At 38.9% G+C, this 16,122-nt stretch overlaps 1 protein-coding gene across 3 annotated transcripts in view; it reads left to right on the top strand.

Moving 5' to 3' along the window:
- The window catches only part of PHF14 (PHD finger protein 14), a 168,582-nt gene that overhangs the window by 151,678 nt on the left and 782 nt on the right, over positions 1–16,122 (top strand). For 2 of the 3 annotated variants that reach the window (XM_059712435.1, XM_059712428.1), the window contains one exon: positions 579–780. The exons of the other annotated variant lie outside the window; for it this stretch is intronic. In XM_059712435.1, the coding sequence (XP_059568418.1) occupies positions 579–653 (75 nt within the window). In that variant the 3' untranslated portion in view covers positions 654–780. Of the gene's footprint in view, positions 1–578; positions 781–16,122 lie in introns of those variants that run through there. 3 annotated transcript variants of the gene reach the window in all.

The raw sequence follows: 16,122 nt of genomic DNA on the forward strand, positions 1-16,122 counted from the left end.
TGTTCCACAGGCACCCGCTCTGAGTTATGAGGCCACCACCTAGAATCAAAGCTGTAGGCGACTGTAAGCTTTCTCTAGTCTGTCATGCCCATGTTTCCTATTTTAGAGCTGACTGATCTTCAGATAACATATGGTGGTGCAAGTAATTGGAAAATTGGCAGAGCTGTCAAGAAAGTATGCTAGATGACACAAAAATGCCATGCTTGGAGCACATAGTGTCTCTGAAGTTAAATTTATTGTTTTTCATCAAACGGTGAAGTAAAACTACCCGATTCACCCCCTTTAAAAGGACACTTTTTAGTGGCAGGTATGATTTCAAAAGACATTTTTAAGTAGTTGATAAAACAAGTTACTTTTAAAAATACAGGAATTGTTAGTCAACGTGTAGTATAAAACAGCACCCAATATAAATATTTAAATGTTACATAATTTTTGCATTTTGTTACAGCCTTTTCCCTAGGATTACTGGAATCATAATAGTCAATTCTTCAGAGAAATAGAGTTAAAATGTATTAAGTATAGCCGATAAAAATGCCCTAAAGTTTTTATTTTAATGTTTTCTAAAATTTATTTCACAGGAAGATGAAAATGAAGCTGAAAGAAAAAATATATCTCAGGAGCTCAGCATGGAACAGAAAAATCCAAAGAAATAAAGGATTTTCTGTAGTGTTTTGGAAAGTTTGCAACTTATGTAGTAGTAGATAAAATTTCTAATTGTAAAATGTTAATTGTAAAATCTTAATCTGCAAAATGTTCTGAATAAAGTTGTTGAAAATGAAATAGGAGCTTGCATTTGAAATTTGTATGTTTTTAGAGCAATTTAAACTTTTATATAAAAGTTAGGCCTTTAAAATATATATTTTTAAAAATTCTTAACTGAGATTTGAGAATAGAGACAGAATTTTTCTCTAATCTGTAACCTAAGTGTTAGCACATCTGAATGACCTGAAAGAAAACAGTCTTTTATCCCCTTACTAGTCTCTGTTGTCTTCTTCAAGGACCTTAACAGAATTCCAGTTAATTTATAAAGAGAAACCAGCATAGTTCAAAAGTGAACAAGTGCATGTGAAAACACTTAAAATCAACCAATGCTACAAGATGAAAGACCATTTTCTGATTTCAACATATATTAATTTATATATTACCTAATATCCTAGGATTGCAGGTAAAAGCGAAAAAGAAATGATTTAACATTTTCTGTGGCAGAAGTAGGGCCATAACTTTTGATTCATAAAATATTTACTAAGGACCTACTATGTACACTTTTTCTGGACATTTCAAGAACAGTTCCCAACTGTTTGGCTTAGGGATTCTGTAAAATTTCTTTGATTCCCATCTTTCTCAGCAACCAGCCATTTTTCTTTCTGGTTCTAATTCCCAAGCTATCATTTGCCAACTACAGTAGGAGCAAAGAATCTACTTGCTATTTGCAGAGCCAAATGTTTTTGATAGATGTCTTTGTTTGATTATTTAAGGCAGACTTTCTTAAAATAAGAGATAGAACTTTGGAAGGCTTATAAGAGAATGTCAGAAATACAACTTCCTCCCTGTGAGAATAGAATCCATGGACTTGCCCTGTGGCCATAGTTTTATCACATGTGTCTGACAAGCTCAATGAAGGTGTGACAGTCGGACATGCTGGCAGCTATGATACAGTGGGATGAAGTGGGAAAACTGCAACTAGGCAAGATAGAAAATTCATTGCTTAAGTCCCAAATAATGCGCCACATGTGGATATCAGGAAAACAGCTGTACCCCACAGACTAGATCCCCTCAAAGAATTTAGGAGCAAAGACAGACTAGGAAAAGTCTGGGAAAAGTTGGGTCAAAGTCTGCAGAGGGCTTTCACAATTAGTAAATACAAAATAATTTGACTTTCCCCTATTTTTTCCATTTAGTGTCACTTTTGAAAAGAAGCAATATATGATTCATATCATAGTTTACATGTATTATAGTTACTATTTGCAGGCACTATGCTAAATGCTACTTAGTATGCATTATGCCACTAATCATCCCAATGAACATATACTATAGTTACTATTAACCTTCCCATTTTATCAATGATTAATCTGAGGCTTAGATATGGGAAATAAGTTAACCAAGGTTACGTAGCTTGTAATTTAATTGGCAGACCCAAGCAGTCTCACCCCAGAATATCACATTTTCTCACTGTGAAATTCTTAATTCCATACCTCCTCAATTCACTATTCTCCCCTTCTTCTTAGCATCTCATTCATTACCTGCTACCCCTGCTTTAGTTCTTTCTTCCCCCCCACCTTCTTAGTACACTTAATTCATTTTGAAGACTAGCTTGAGTGAAATAAGTGAAACAATTATAACTACTATTCCACCTGCTCCAGAACATGAATGCCCTGCTTTACCTTTTTACATTGAGTTATGATGGAACAACAGGTATGAAGGAATCTTATTGCTTTTCTGATTTTTCAATAACTTTATGGCCATATTTTTCAGTAGAGTGCTCATTTAATTATTAGTATGCTGTCATCTCAGCTCTTAATTCTTTAATTTCTAAAATAAGTTTTAGGTATGAGAGGCACAGTGACACTCAGCCATCTAGCAGGCATGTTATTTACATTTAAGTGATACCTTTAACCATTCAAAAACCAAGTTCCCTTTCTAATTTTCTTTTCTAAATATATACCCCTTGATTTAGGATAGTGAGTAGGACAGTAGAACCACTGTAAATTTCCTTTAGGAAAAATGCACCATGTGAGTTTCTCAAAGTTTTAGGATCCATACATTCATGCCATAAGTACATATAAATCTTGCTATAATGCTAAAGTTGCCCACATTATGTGAATGATTAAGCTAGTCACTTAATTTGAATTAAATCATGCATATAATTTATATTATTAATATGCATAATCATTGATTATATTAATGTTAATTAATATATTATTATAATGCATATAATAACTATAGAATATTAGTTATTATTTTAGCTCAGGTTGCCATAACAAAATACCCCAGGCTGGTGGCTTAAATAACAGATATTTCTTTTTTCACAGTCCAAATGCCTCTTTTATAACAAATCTGAATCATGTTAAGGAGTACTAGAGTGAAGTCCCAATGAAAGGCTATGGCAATAGGGATTATATATATTTAGGGTCCTTAGAAAAGTTTATAATTAGAATATAATCTAAAGGTTGATTTCTAAAGAAGATAAAACACTGGACCTGTTTTATTTCTATATCTCCATGACCCATACTAGGTGTAGTACTGCCAACAGAAGCCAACCTATAATGATATAAAATATCTAAAGGACAAAATTCCCTTCTACTTCATGATTCCTGTATAATTTCCACCCACTCAACCAAAGTGTACTGTCTTCATGTTAGTTACTGAGTTATATTTCTTCACATTTTCCAAGAATTTAAAAGCAACACAACTTTTAAAAAAATATATGCTTTTATTGATTTCAGAGAGGAAGTGAGAGGGAGAGAGAGATAGAAACATCAATGATGAGAGAGAATCATCTATCACTGCCTCCTGCACATCCAGGACCCTTCAGTCTGCAGGCCGACGCTCTATCCACTGAGCCAAACCAGCTAGGGCAGCAACACAACTTCTAATCAGCATTTTTCTCTATCATTCTGAAGAACAGCATTTTCAAAAAAGTATTCAGAATTCTCTTTCCTCATGTCTATGGAACAAACAACAGAAATCGCAAGAGGTGTTATGTTGTTCTCTAATGGAATGTACTGGGCATTAAGATGCCCAAATTCTTAAATTCATTCAACAGAACTTTTTAGGACCTACTCTATGCCATGCACGGTCTATCACTGGGGATTCCATAACAGACAAACTTCCTCTGCTGTCACTGCCTTGAAATTCTTAAAAATGCTTAATTTTTTAATAAGGGGCCTCACAGTTTTATTATGCAATTGGCCTGCAGAGTACATAACAAGTGCTACTACCATGTACAGCTTTTATCGTTAAATCATTATTATTGGAGTATGATTTCCATACAAAGAAACACCCATTTTAAATGTGCAGTTCAATAAATTTAGTATATATCTATGTAGTCATCAGTCAAATCTAAATATAAAGTATTTCCATCACTTCTAAAAGTTTTCTTGTAAAATTTTGTAATCACTAACACATTCCTACGAAAGCCACTGATCTGCTTTCTTTCTTATTTTGTCTGCTCTAAAATTTCATACAAATTGAATAATTTTGTATATGTTGTTTTGAGTCTGGCTGTCTTCATTCAGCATATTTTGAGTTTCATCCATGTTACAGCATGAATCAGTAGTTTATTCCTCTTTATCGCTGAGTACTTTCTCATTGTATAAATATACCAGAATTTGTATATCTACTCACCTATTGCTGGACATATGGACAGGCATACAAAAGAAGATATACAAATGGCCAGTAAGTACATGTAAACATGCTCAACCTCATTTAGTTATAAGGAAAATGCACATTAAAACCACAATGAGTTACCGCTGTATATCCACTAAAATGTCTAAACTGTGTTGTCCAATATAGCAGCCACTAGCCAAAGGTGGCTATGAGGCACTTAAAATATGACTAGTCTTGATTGAGATGTAAATAAAATAAAGTACATGTCAGACTTTGGTGACGTAGCATGAAAAATGGTAAAACAGCTCATTAATTATTTTATTCTGATTACATGCTGAAATAATATTTGAATAGATTTAGTTAAATAAAATACATTAGTATAATACATTTAAACTATCTTCACTTTTTATTATGGTTCATAGAAAATTTGAAATTACATATGTGGTTTCCATTTCTACTGGACATAATTATTCCTAGGCTACAATACAAAGTGTGATGATAATTCATTAGCTAAGCCATGTCCAGACTATAAATCCATGAAAATTGGGAAATAATTAGTATGTATTGTTATCAGCTGCTAATTTTGTGGTAATGTCCATGCAGCAATAGAAAACTAATAGAGATGTCACATAAGAGGTTGAGGATAGGCTGCTGCTGCTAGCAAGTTAGGCATTCAGCAGAGTTAACCAAATCAGTCTTCGGAAGTAAACATTGATGTTATTAAGTCCATTCATAACCTTTCTCCCTGAAGAATGGCCATTTTGTTAATGAGCTTATTGAAAAAGCAGTGTGTGGCCATGGCAAAAAGCCGACTGACAGCTAAATGACTTTGTCATCCTGTCTACCTGATTACTACTCAAGTATAAAATGGTACACCACTTTGGGAAAGAGTTTGAAAGTTTCATATGAAATTAAACATACCCTTAATATATGACCCACTAACTCCACTATAGATTTTTATACAAAAGAAATGGTAGCCAAAAACTAGAGGCATCTTCTTTGCTTTTTAAATAAAAGTCATATTACTTCATTGTGGTTATTCTTTTCAGAATACACTTGTCACACTTAGTAGTGTGGTTCACAAAATTAGTATTTAATCTTTGATTTTTCTTTCAGGGAAATTGGATGTGTTATGCAATAGCATTTGTAACAACGGTGTAAACACTAGAAATAATCACTGCAAAAGATGCTAATGAAAGTTTTCAAAGAAATTAAAATACAAAAAAATTCAACATTCAAAAAATAGTGTGATGTCTATTGAAAACATTGAATGTAGTTAAAGCTTCTTAATGATTGCATGTTCTGTTTTAATGATTTTTTAATGGCCTTTGCAGTTGAAAATACATTTAAAGCCAATTAAATTTTTTTTTATATCATAACTATATCTTCTGGACTATTTCTATCCATTTCCCTTTGGGCTAAAAAGCTTGAGGGAGGAGAAAAGCAAGATGTGTGCCCAGTTACTACAAGTTTAAAGGTTTATGAACTGCTTTGAGTTTCATTCCCACACACACCAAATAGGACATGCCCTTCCTGGGGTATAACAGTTTTTCATTTGTAATTTTTTGATCATCCAGATAAAATTATGTAAGACTAAGTCATTTTGCTTGCTTAGTTTTTTTTGGAAAGCAATAATTATATTCTTATTGCTCATCTTGTATATGTTCTTCCTGCACAACAATCACTAATACCTTTCCCCTAAGCTTTAACAGTGGCAGGCATCTGATATATCTGATTGTCCTATATCCACTATAATTTTTCTCGATTTTCCCAAATGCAGCAAGTGGTTGCTTTTTAAATTGAATGTATACCCCCTCCCCCCAAAAGGAGAATGTTTTCTAAAACTGCATCTCTCACAAGGCTATGTAATGTTTATTCTGAAGTTCATTGAGAAAGAAGAAACAAGTTCAATTAACTGCTATGACAGTGGGTCTCAATGCCTTGGGTCCCTGAGGCCTGCACACATTTCTATTGGTTTGGTGCTAACACCATATGGGCAACTTACATTGCCTGATCGTGGCTAAAAGGATTCACTCTGATTAGTGAAGGTTGATTAGAAACTTACTCCCTTTCATATTAACTCAAGAAAACCATTTTTACATAGCCATGAATGAGCACATTTCATTTCCACCCTACTCTGTCCTGAGCAATCATAGTAGGTAATAAGTGTCTCCCAATAGTGAATTCAATGTGGAGTCCACCGTTTTGTTATCTACAGAGGAAGTTAAGAGCTAAAGACAGCAGCATGAAAACACATGCAACTATGGCATAATTCTGATTTGTTTCAGAAAAACTATTAATTTCCTTGTTACAAAGCCAAGTAAGAACAACCCTTTAAAATTATTGAACCATGAGAGCCATTTGCCTTAAGAGTTTTAAATTTGGAAACAGACTCTTGAAATTTATAGCTTTAATGAGATATTCTTTGCCTGCAGTCAAGATGAGAGCTAGATCATTGGTTTCCCAGCATGACACCTATGTGTTCTTGTGAACACTTGATATCATTAGGCTCATAATAACACAGACATCATCACATTAACGTCTGAAAGGCTCACTTTTGTCTCTTAGTTTATGTCTTTCACTTACACCTACAGCATGCTAAATATCTCACTCTAGAAAATAAGATATACTCGACCTTTATTGATACTGTCAGTGGAGTGAAAACGTCACTGTTTTCCTATGCATGTTTCAAGCCACAAACAATCAATAGATACGGTTTCCAGAAAACGATAGTTAACTGAATCATGTATGGACGTGATATCCTTCCTTAGGGATACATAAGGAGCAGGAAATGTGGCTCTCCCTGATTCATGTCAGTTTCAACCGTTATCATGTTTAATATTCAGTCTAATTCTAAAGGTGATGCCAGATTATTGCTGCTTTTAAAGATGGAGGAACTCTCTCAGGATATTCAGATTTCAGGGCATTGCGGAAGGCAGCTCATTAAATAGTATTAGAAAGAGGTAAGGACCATCGCAGGAGTCTGTCATTGTGCTCCAGGATGAAATAACATGTGCAAGAGCTCGGGAGACTCAAACCTATTTGCAAAATGTCATTATTTTGGACCTTATTTTTTACATAAATGAAATTCTGCAATTATGGAACCAAATACATTAAGCTGTGTCCTTAGCTTTGTGCAAATGTTTGAAGGTATTTATCTGTAAGTTTATGATCTCTTTACTATTTATCATCAACAACATCAGACGCACGAGAGTGGGGAGAATGCCATGTACTCATAACAGATGCAGCAAGATTATTAAGAGTTTGCTATGCTTGCTTTATCTATATATTTTTCCCCTTAGCTCCCAGACTGCAATGCTTTTTAACATCTATTTTTCTCCTTTCAACAATTCATTTCTGATTGGATATGTTTAATGCATACATGTTTTTCTATGACAGGTGCACGTTTTGTTTTGATTTTTGATATGGTTTTCACTAGGTTAATATGGATGGTATGGAAGATTGGACCATAGTATATTCTGCCTCGTGCATCTCAGGCCACATTTTCAGTGAGATTCCAAAGATACTTGCTTTGAATTTTTTTTAATGGTGATGATGAAAGAAGCAGAAATGACACAGAATCTCAATGCATGTTTGCATTTTGCATCTTAGGCAGAAAAACAGAACTAATCAGAGCTGCCAATCACAAAGGAGAACACATTTCAACCTCTTGAGCACTGCTGAACCAAGACATCTTTCTGATTTTACCCACAAGGGGACAAAAATGGTGTATCCAGTAGCGCCTTCAAAAATACATCTTGTTAGTAAAAATCAAATTAACAAATGGAACATCTGTTCAGGATCATGATTCTGATTTTTTTATAGACTGTATATTTTTGGCAAGTATTGATTTGGGGTTTGACATTTACATTGGATTATGTCTAATTCTAGAAGTCAGGAACCGTCTTGCTGGTATGCTAAGGTTTTAGTGGGCTGTTTGTCTTCAGTGCCCAGTTTGTGAGTTCCTTCTCCTCTCATCCCAGCCCAGGTCTGTCTTCCCCGAGAACAACTTCTGCTCAAGACCTCTCCTTCACACCTGCTACCTTCCTCAGACTCCTCTAAATTCTCGTTCTCCTCTGCCTTCCCTCAAAGCCAGCATTTCTTTCCCATGAGGTTTCACATTCTCTTTTTCACCCTGAGAGAGAGAGAGCAGGGGAGGGGGGATATGTGGTGAAAGAGACAAAAACAGACACAGAAAATAGTCATGATTAAGTGCTTGAACAGAAGTTGAAAAAGGGTGCTATCGATCACAGAGGGGAAACCCAGGGGTGTGAAAAGCACTCCATGAAGGTAATACTGGAGCCTGGCTCTGAAGACATGGGATTTTACCATAAGTAGTGGGATAGTGTTTCGGAGAGGTGAATATACATAAGTAAAGAGTTTTTGAAGGTTAAAGATGATTCAGCATGCCTGGATCCAAGAGAACGCCAGGCAGGCAGTGATAGGAGCTGCCTCTGGGAAGACAGAAAGGTTTTGGGGTTTGCTAAGGCACTTGGACTTAGTTTATAGAACTAGTTATTTATTAAAGTCAAATAGGAAGGGAAAATAGTGGTGATGACTATTCCATATTGTGAATGTAATTTTTGCCATTGAATTACACAATTTAAAATGGCAAATTTCATGTTATGTACATTTTACCATAATTTAAAATATATAATTTAATATAACTTTTACCATTGGATTGTACATTCTAAATGGCTAAGTTATATGGTATGTGCATTACATTTCAATAATGCTTTAAAAAAGACTTAAGCCTAAAAAGATAATAAAATCACACAAGGAGCTTTTTAAAAAACTGACACTTGAACCCCATCCAAGGATCAATTAAATCAGAATTTCTGCAGGTGGGCCGAGCATCTGGCAACTTGAGAAGTGCTCTAGGTGATTCTAATGTGTGGTCATGTGCGGAATCCCTGCTGTAGGCAATAAGGAACCAGTGAAGAATTTTAATCAGGGGAATAACATGATCAGAGTTGCATCTTAGAAACATATATCCCTGGCTTATCTGCCCAGATCTTTCAGTAGCTACAGGAGCATATATACATGGCAGGCCCCCCTTATGCACGAGAGATGCATTCTAAGACCCCCAGTGGATGCCTGAAACCATGGTTAGTGGTATGTGTATATACCACTCTCTCCTAGGCATACATTCCTATAACAAAGTTTATTTAGGCACAGTAAGAGATTAAAAACAATACCTAATACTAGAATATAATAATTATAACAATATACCATAATAAAAGTTATGTGAATGGAGTCTCTTTATTTTCAAAATATCTTATTGTACTGTATTCACCCTTCTTGTGATAATGGATATGGTAAAGCGCCGTATTAAGTCAAAACTTTTCCCTTTTTCACTTAAGGGAAGCACTTTACAGCTTCTCTCTGGCATATCCAAATTGCCAGCATCACTGCTCTTGTGCTCTGGGGCCACTATTAAGTAAAATAAGGGTCACGTGAACACAAGCACTGTCATGACAGTCAGTCAGTCTGATGACGCAGATGGCTGCTAAGTGGCCAATGGGTGGGCTGTGTATGCAGCGTGGAGATGCTGGGCAAAGGATGATTCGCTTCCCGGTGGGAAGGGGTAGGACTGTGTGAGATGTCATCATGCTACTCAGAGCGGTGCACAATTTAAAACTTATGAATGGTTCATTTCTGGAGTTTTCCACCTAATATTTCCAAACCATGGTTGACCGTGGGTGACTGAAACTGTGGAAAGCAAAACTGCACATAAGAGTGGGACACTATAGAGACTTTATTCATAATTGCCTGAACCTGGAAACTCAAATGCCCCTCAACTGGTAAACTGATAAATTCTGGTATTTTCAGACAACAGAATGCCAGTCGGCAATAAAAAGCCCGCCACCTTGACCCATATGCAGTCTCTGTATTTCTGCTGTCTCGGGTTCTGTCTGCCAAAGCAGAATTTTACCCTGTTTCTTGTTGGGCTTGTCTGCTGCCCAGCTAAGCCTTCTTATGAGCCTTAGCAATGGCACTCTCCAGCTGTCACTGAAGCCAGAAACCTCATTGACTTTTCCCTTATTTTTAAAAGTTATGATTCACATATAGTAAAATTCACACTTTTAATGTACAGTTCTGTGTGTTTCTGACAAACCATACCATCACGTAATCACTACCCCAAGTAAGATAAACAGTTCCTCCACACTTCCAAACTCCCTTGCTCCCTCTTACAGCCAACCCCCAACCTCTGGCAACTACTAATCTGTTTTCTGTCCCTATAGTCTACCTTTTCAGAACATCATATAAATGGAATGAAACAATACATAGGTTTTTGAGTGGGGCTTCTTTCACTTAAAACTGTTCATCCATGGTGTGTCATGCACCAGGACTTCAGTCCTCTTCATTGCTGAGTGCTGTTCACTCTGTGGATGTGCCACCGTGTGTTACGCATTCCCCGCTGGGAGACATTGCAGTGGTCTCTAGGTTTCGGTGATGATGAACACCGGCTATGTACAGATCTTTGTGAGGAAATAACTTCCCTTTCTCTTGGGTAAATGCCATGGAATGGGGTTTCTGGGTCAAATGGTTAGTGTATATTTAACTTCGTAAGATGCTACTAAAATGTTTGCGGAAGTGATTGCAACATTTTACATTCCCACAAGCAATGTGATGGCTACAGTTGCTTCATAGCTTTGCATTTTCACTAGCACTTGGTGTTTTTTTGTTTTGTTTTGATTTGTCTTTAACCAGTCAAATGGGCATCTCATTGTGGTTTTAATTTGCAATCCCCTAATGACTAATGATGGTGAACACTTTTTTTATGTGCCTATTTGCCATCCAGATATAATCTTTGCTAAAGTACCTGTTCAAATCTTTAGCCTGTTTTTTTTTTCTATGAGGCCATTTGCAAAGTTGTTTTTAATGTCCTCATCGCCTTTCTCTATGACCAAGGCAGTCCGTTGTTCCTCCATTACAATAATCACATTTTTCTACCAGTAAATATCCTTCTAGAACAGCCGTGGGCAAACTATGGCCCGTTTGAAATGAATAAAACTGGAAAAAAAAAAAAAAGACCGTACCCTTTTATGTAATGATGTTTACTTTGAATTTATATTAGTTCACACAAACACTCCATCCATGCTTTTGTTCCGGCCCTCCGGTCTAGTTTAAGAACCCATTGTGGCCCTCGAGTCAAAGAGTTTGCCCACCCCTGGTCTAGAACCTGCTTTCTGGAACTGGTAGCATCCTCCTGTTAGTCCTATTTCAGCCGCCTCCCTTTACCTGTCTGAGGCCCTTCTCTCCCAAAGCTGATGTCTCCAAACTCCCCTCTTCTTCTAAATGAAGCTTACGGCTATTTTGCACTGTCATTCTCCCCCATCCCACCCCCCATTCCCCTAAGTATCCTTCCCCTCTCATGTTGAAGGCTTTCCTCAGATGTCTGGGATTGTTGACTGCTCACTTGTACTTAAAGGCAGGCGCTACGTACACAGGGCAGCTTCTAGGCCTCAGCCCAGGAGGCTTCCATAGGAGACTCCTCCCAATGCCCACACCTATTCTTTTCCGTGCGGCTGTGCGTTTCCTCCAGGCAGAACGCTGCAGCCTCCACCCCGGGTCTGTGTGTCTCAGGACAGGCCGTGTTCCAAGGATGAGGGAGCCAGGGCTCCGGTGGGGCTAGAGAGTCCCATGAGCCCACAGGGAAACTCACACAACCTCATGGTCAGTGGGAGCCTCCCCTCTGGCCTCGGGGGAAGCTGCTGTCCCTCCGTCGGAGACTCTGGCCTACTTTGGGCAGGGAATGAGCTTCCGTTCTGTGGCCTGACTGGACAGGTTGGAGAAGTGCACCCAGGTGTCTGTTCCCATGCATGTTCCTTTTCAGGCTCATTCCAGCCTCCCATCACGCCTGTGGTTCCAGTCTGAGTTTTTATGGGGTCTGAGACATGTACTAGCCTGATTCTCATCCCCCCTTTCAGGCACCTGGGCCTCACCTTCCCTGCTTAGCTAAGACAGGAACCACACTCATCATGCTCTCTTCCCCTTGTTCCAAAATTTGACTTCATTTTTCTTCTTGTCCCTGTGATTACAAATCCTTTCATTTCTTTACTGCACTGTGACTGGTTCTTAGAGAGGCAGCAGAGAAAAACAGGGCTCAGTCCACTATTTTTAAAAGAAAAGTCAGCCCTAATTTTTAAATATGATTTTTCAGAGGAATGTTGTAAAATTTCTTAGTCAGTTAGTTTGTAAAGACTAAAAATCCACTCAAGCCTACTTATGTAAAAGGCACAGTTTTGTGTGTGAGCACAGGGATGGCTCACAGAATCCAAGTGCCAGAAAGCCGCAATGGGGAACTAGAAAGTCTTTAAGATGTGGGTAGCTAATTGTCAGCACTCTTTTCTGTAGTCTTCCACCTATTTTTCTTAACTAGGATGGCTTCCTCTCCCAATATCTATCTATCTCTCCCTCTCTCCCTCTCTCCTCTCTTTCTGATTATTCATCAGCATAGGTTTTAAAGTAAGCATAACAGGCCCCTGATCTAACTCTAGGAACTTCTAAAGAATTCTAAAGCCTCACATGAGGTAACCTGGCCCAGTTCCTGAGTCACATGTTTCCCCACATCCAATCAGCTGTGAGAGTGGTAGGCTACTGAGCAGAGACAGTCAGGGCCATTAGCAGAAGACATGTCTCCCGGGCCAGGGTCACTGAGACTCACCTGCCACATGAAGTTGAAATAAGTATGAACATGACAGTGTTCTGGTACATGATAGAAATCAAGTAACTTCTTTTTCTCAAATAGTTTCAAATTCATGGAAATATCTTCTCTAGCTCACCCTTTAAAATGTCATTAAAACATTTTATTCCCAAATAAGCTTAAAGTCATTACAATCTAGTAAGACTAGAAAAATAAAAGCTAGTAATTTTAGCCAAGTGGCTCAGGGAAGCCACACATAGTGATAAAAACTGGAAGCATGAAGAATATGACTTGTCTACATAGGCCCTGCATGAGAAACGTAATTAATATGCAAGGGACTAGGCCAGAACCTACGACTTGATGACCAACACTCACAGCAAGACCTAAAGCTTTTTAACGTGATGAGAACAATGCTAACGTAAAGAATCTATAATGAAATAAAAATATAAAGGAAGTATTCCACATGAAAATAGTTTATTGAAAAGCAGGTCTAAATATCAGGAGGGACAAGCCTATCTAATAAAAGACCAATATGCAAATTAACCATCACTCCATCACTCTGTCACAAAGATGGCAACGGCCACGGAGCTGGAGCAAGCAGGAGGCTTGGGTTGCCCCCGGCGATGGAGGAAGCCAAGCTTCCTGCCTGCCCTGGCTGGCACTGGGCTCCGCTCAAGGCTACAAAGTTTCAATTATAAAAGATAATTAAATCCCAGAAAAAAGGAGAGGCTGGGGTTTGGGTTGATGGGGGGCTTGGCCAGCCTGAAAATGGCCCTCAGCCCCTCACCCAAGCTGGCCAGGCACGCCAGCGGGATCCCCACCCTGATCTTGGACACTCTTCAGGGCAAACCAGTAGGCCCCCAACCATGCACCAGGCCTCTATCCTATATAATAAAAGGGTAATATGCAAATTGACCCTAACAGCAGAAAGACTGGGAATGACTGGTCACTATGACACACACTGACCACCAGGGGGCAGACGCTCAATGCAGGAGCTGGCCCCTGGTGGTCAGTGCGCTCCCACAGCAGGAGCTCTGCTCAGCCACAAGCCAGGCTTATGGTTGCCAGCACAGCAGTGGTGGCGGGAGCCTCTCCCACCTCCTCAGCAGCACTAAGGATGTCTGACTGCAGCTTAGGCCTGCTCCCCGCTGGCAAGTGGACATCCCTGAGGGCTCCTGGGCTGCCAGAGGGATGTCTGACTGCCAGCTTAGGCCCGATCCCCCGGGGAGTGGGCCTAAGCCAGCAGGTGGACATCCCCTGAGGAGTCCCAGATTGTGAGAGGGCACAGGCCGGGCTGAGGGACCCCCCTGAGTGCACAAATTTTTGTGTACTGGGCCTCTAGTGAAATATAAAAGAAAAGGCAAAAATCTACATATAATTTAATTTTAGAGCTATTGTGGCTTTGTATCCAATCAGCTGAGGGTAGGGAGTGCATATTATTTCTAGGAATCATATTTTCAAGAATACTGTATAATGGTATTACAGTAACAAAAGTGATATAGTTTTGATTAGTAATGATAATACAAAACTAGGGAAATAATTGTTGATTTAATATGCTCTTGCAAAACCAGAACTAATTATTTTTTTAAAAGAGAAAATCTAGTGGAATATTATTTCCAAAACTTTGAGAACAAAAAAGTTAGACACAGGTTGGTCTTTAAATATTCTAGGCTCACACAGGGAAGATATATTAATCTGGCTTGTAAAGGTTTGCATTTTCTGCAGTTCACTGAACAGACAACATGTCTCAGCTCTTGATGCCCAAAGTTTATATTATAAAACATAAAAGGAGCTTTGAGCTTCCCTTGAAAAACAAAACAACACACCACCACCTACAAAACCCTCTTGTTCTGTAGTCATTCAACACCTGGTTAATGTCTTTTCCTCCTGGTTTAGTGCATCATGATCCACAAATCACATGTACTCCTTGAGGAACTGGGCTGGAGGTTCAGGCTTGGAGGGACACAGGGGAACTGGCTCCACAGAGTCAGAGGAGAAACATCTGGTAGACAGAGACCCACTTCTCACTGGAAACCACAAGAAGCAGGACCCTGCTCTTTGGTTGACGATGGTCCTGAGTGGGGGAGACCAGAGGGAACACATTTGTGGCCACCACTTCTAGATCTAACACAGCTTCAGAAATATTCTTTAACAGAAGGGCTCCAACAAATATCCCAGAACCATGTGTGCCTTCGCTTGGCAAACATAGTTCCTACAGAGCCCCAATTCCAGCCCCCCTTTGTGTTTTGTCGGTTCTTCTAACTCGGGCTTGAGCTGGATGAATGGAATATTTGCCTGCTCAGGATTCTCCTTCCTCCTCAGGGGAAAAGAGTGAACTCCCATTGGGCTCCACTTGGGTACTGCACCATTACTCCCCACTCCAGCTGGGTTTCTGTCTTCCAGCAAGGCTGAGACTATTTTTATTCCTTCCCAAAGTGCCTAAAGGTAACCACGCATTACCATCAAGAGAATTCATTTCCACCTACTAGCCATCCAGGCTAGTCTATGTTACAGAGCCAGACCCACAACCTGTGGTTCTTATCAATATCAAAGTCCCCTTGTGCTTTAATTTTTATTCATTCATGTTAAAACAATTACTACCCATTAGGAACATGTCTATTATATATAAAAGGAGAAATACCCAAGCTACTCTACAAACACATAATCCACAAATGCTCATTGAAGCTCAGCATTGCTGAGGTAGATGTGTTAGAATGGAAAGCAAAATGATACCAAAACCTCTAGGTAATTGAGGGAGATAAACTCTTAAGGTTGCTCCTGTCAAAGAAAACAGAGCTGGGCATTTGTCAAAGGTGGCAAGACAGATTTTATTCAGGCTACAGTAGGGGAGAGACACGCCAGTATAAACCGAGTTTAACTCTCTGAAGCCAAAAACAGGGTGCCTTTTCAATGCTGGGTGTGCTAACGCAAAAGTACTAACGGATGCTGTGAGGGGACCTGGTCAGTGTGACTAGGCCACCTGTGTCTGCTAACTGGCGCTTATTGAAGCTTGGCTCCTGTCCTCCCACAGAGGATGGGAGAGAGAGACCCTGTCTTTCATGATGATCAAATTTAAAGGAATGGCTCCCAGGTCTTTGAGGAAGACATTCCTAGGTTGTAGATGATACAGCTCAAAGGGTCAGAGA

This window comes from Myotis daubentonii, chromosome 10 (genome assembly GCF_963259705.1).
Source record: "Myotis daubentonii chromosome 10, mMyoDau2.1, whole genome shotgun sequence".
Taxonomy (NCBI): domain Eukaryota; kingdom Metazoa; phylum Chordata; class Mammalia; order Chiroptera; family Vespertilionidae; genus Myotis; species Myotis daubentonii.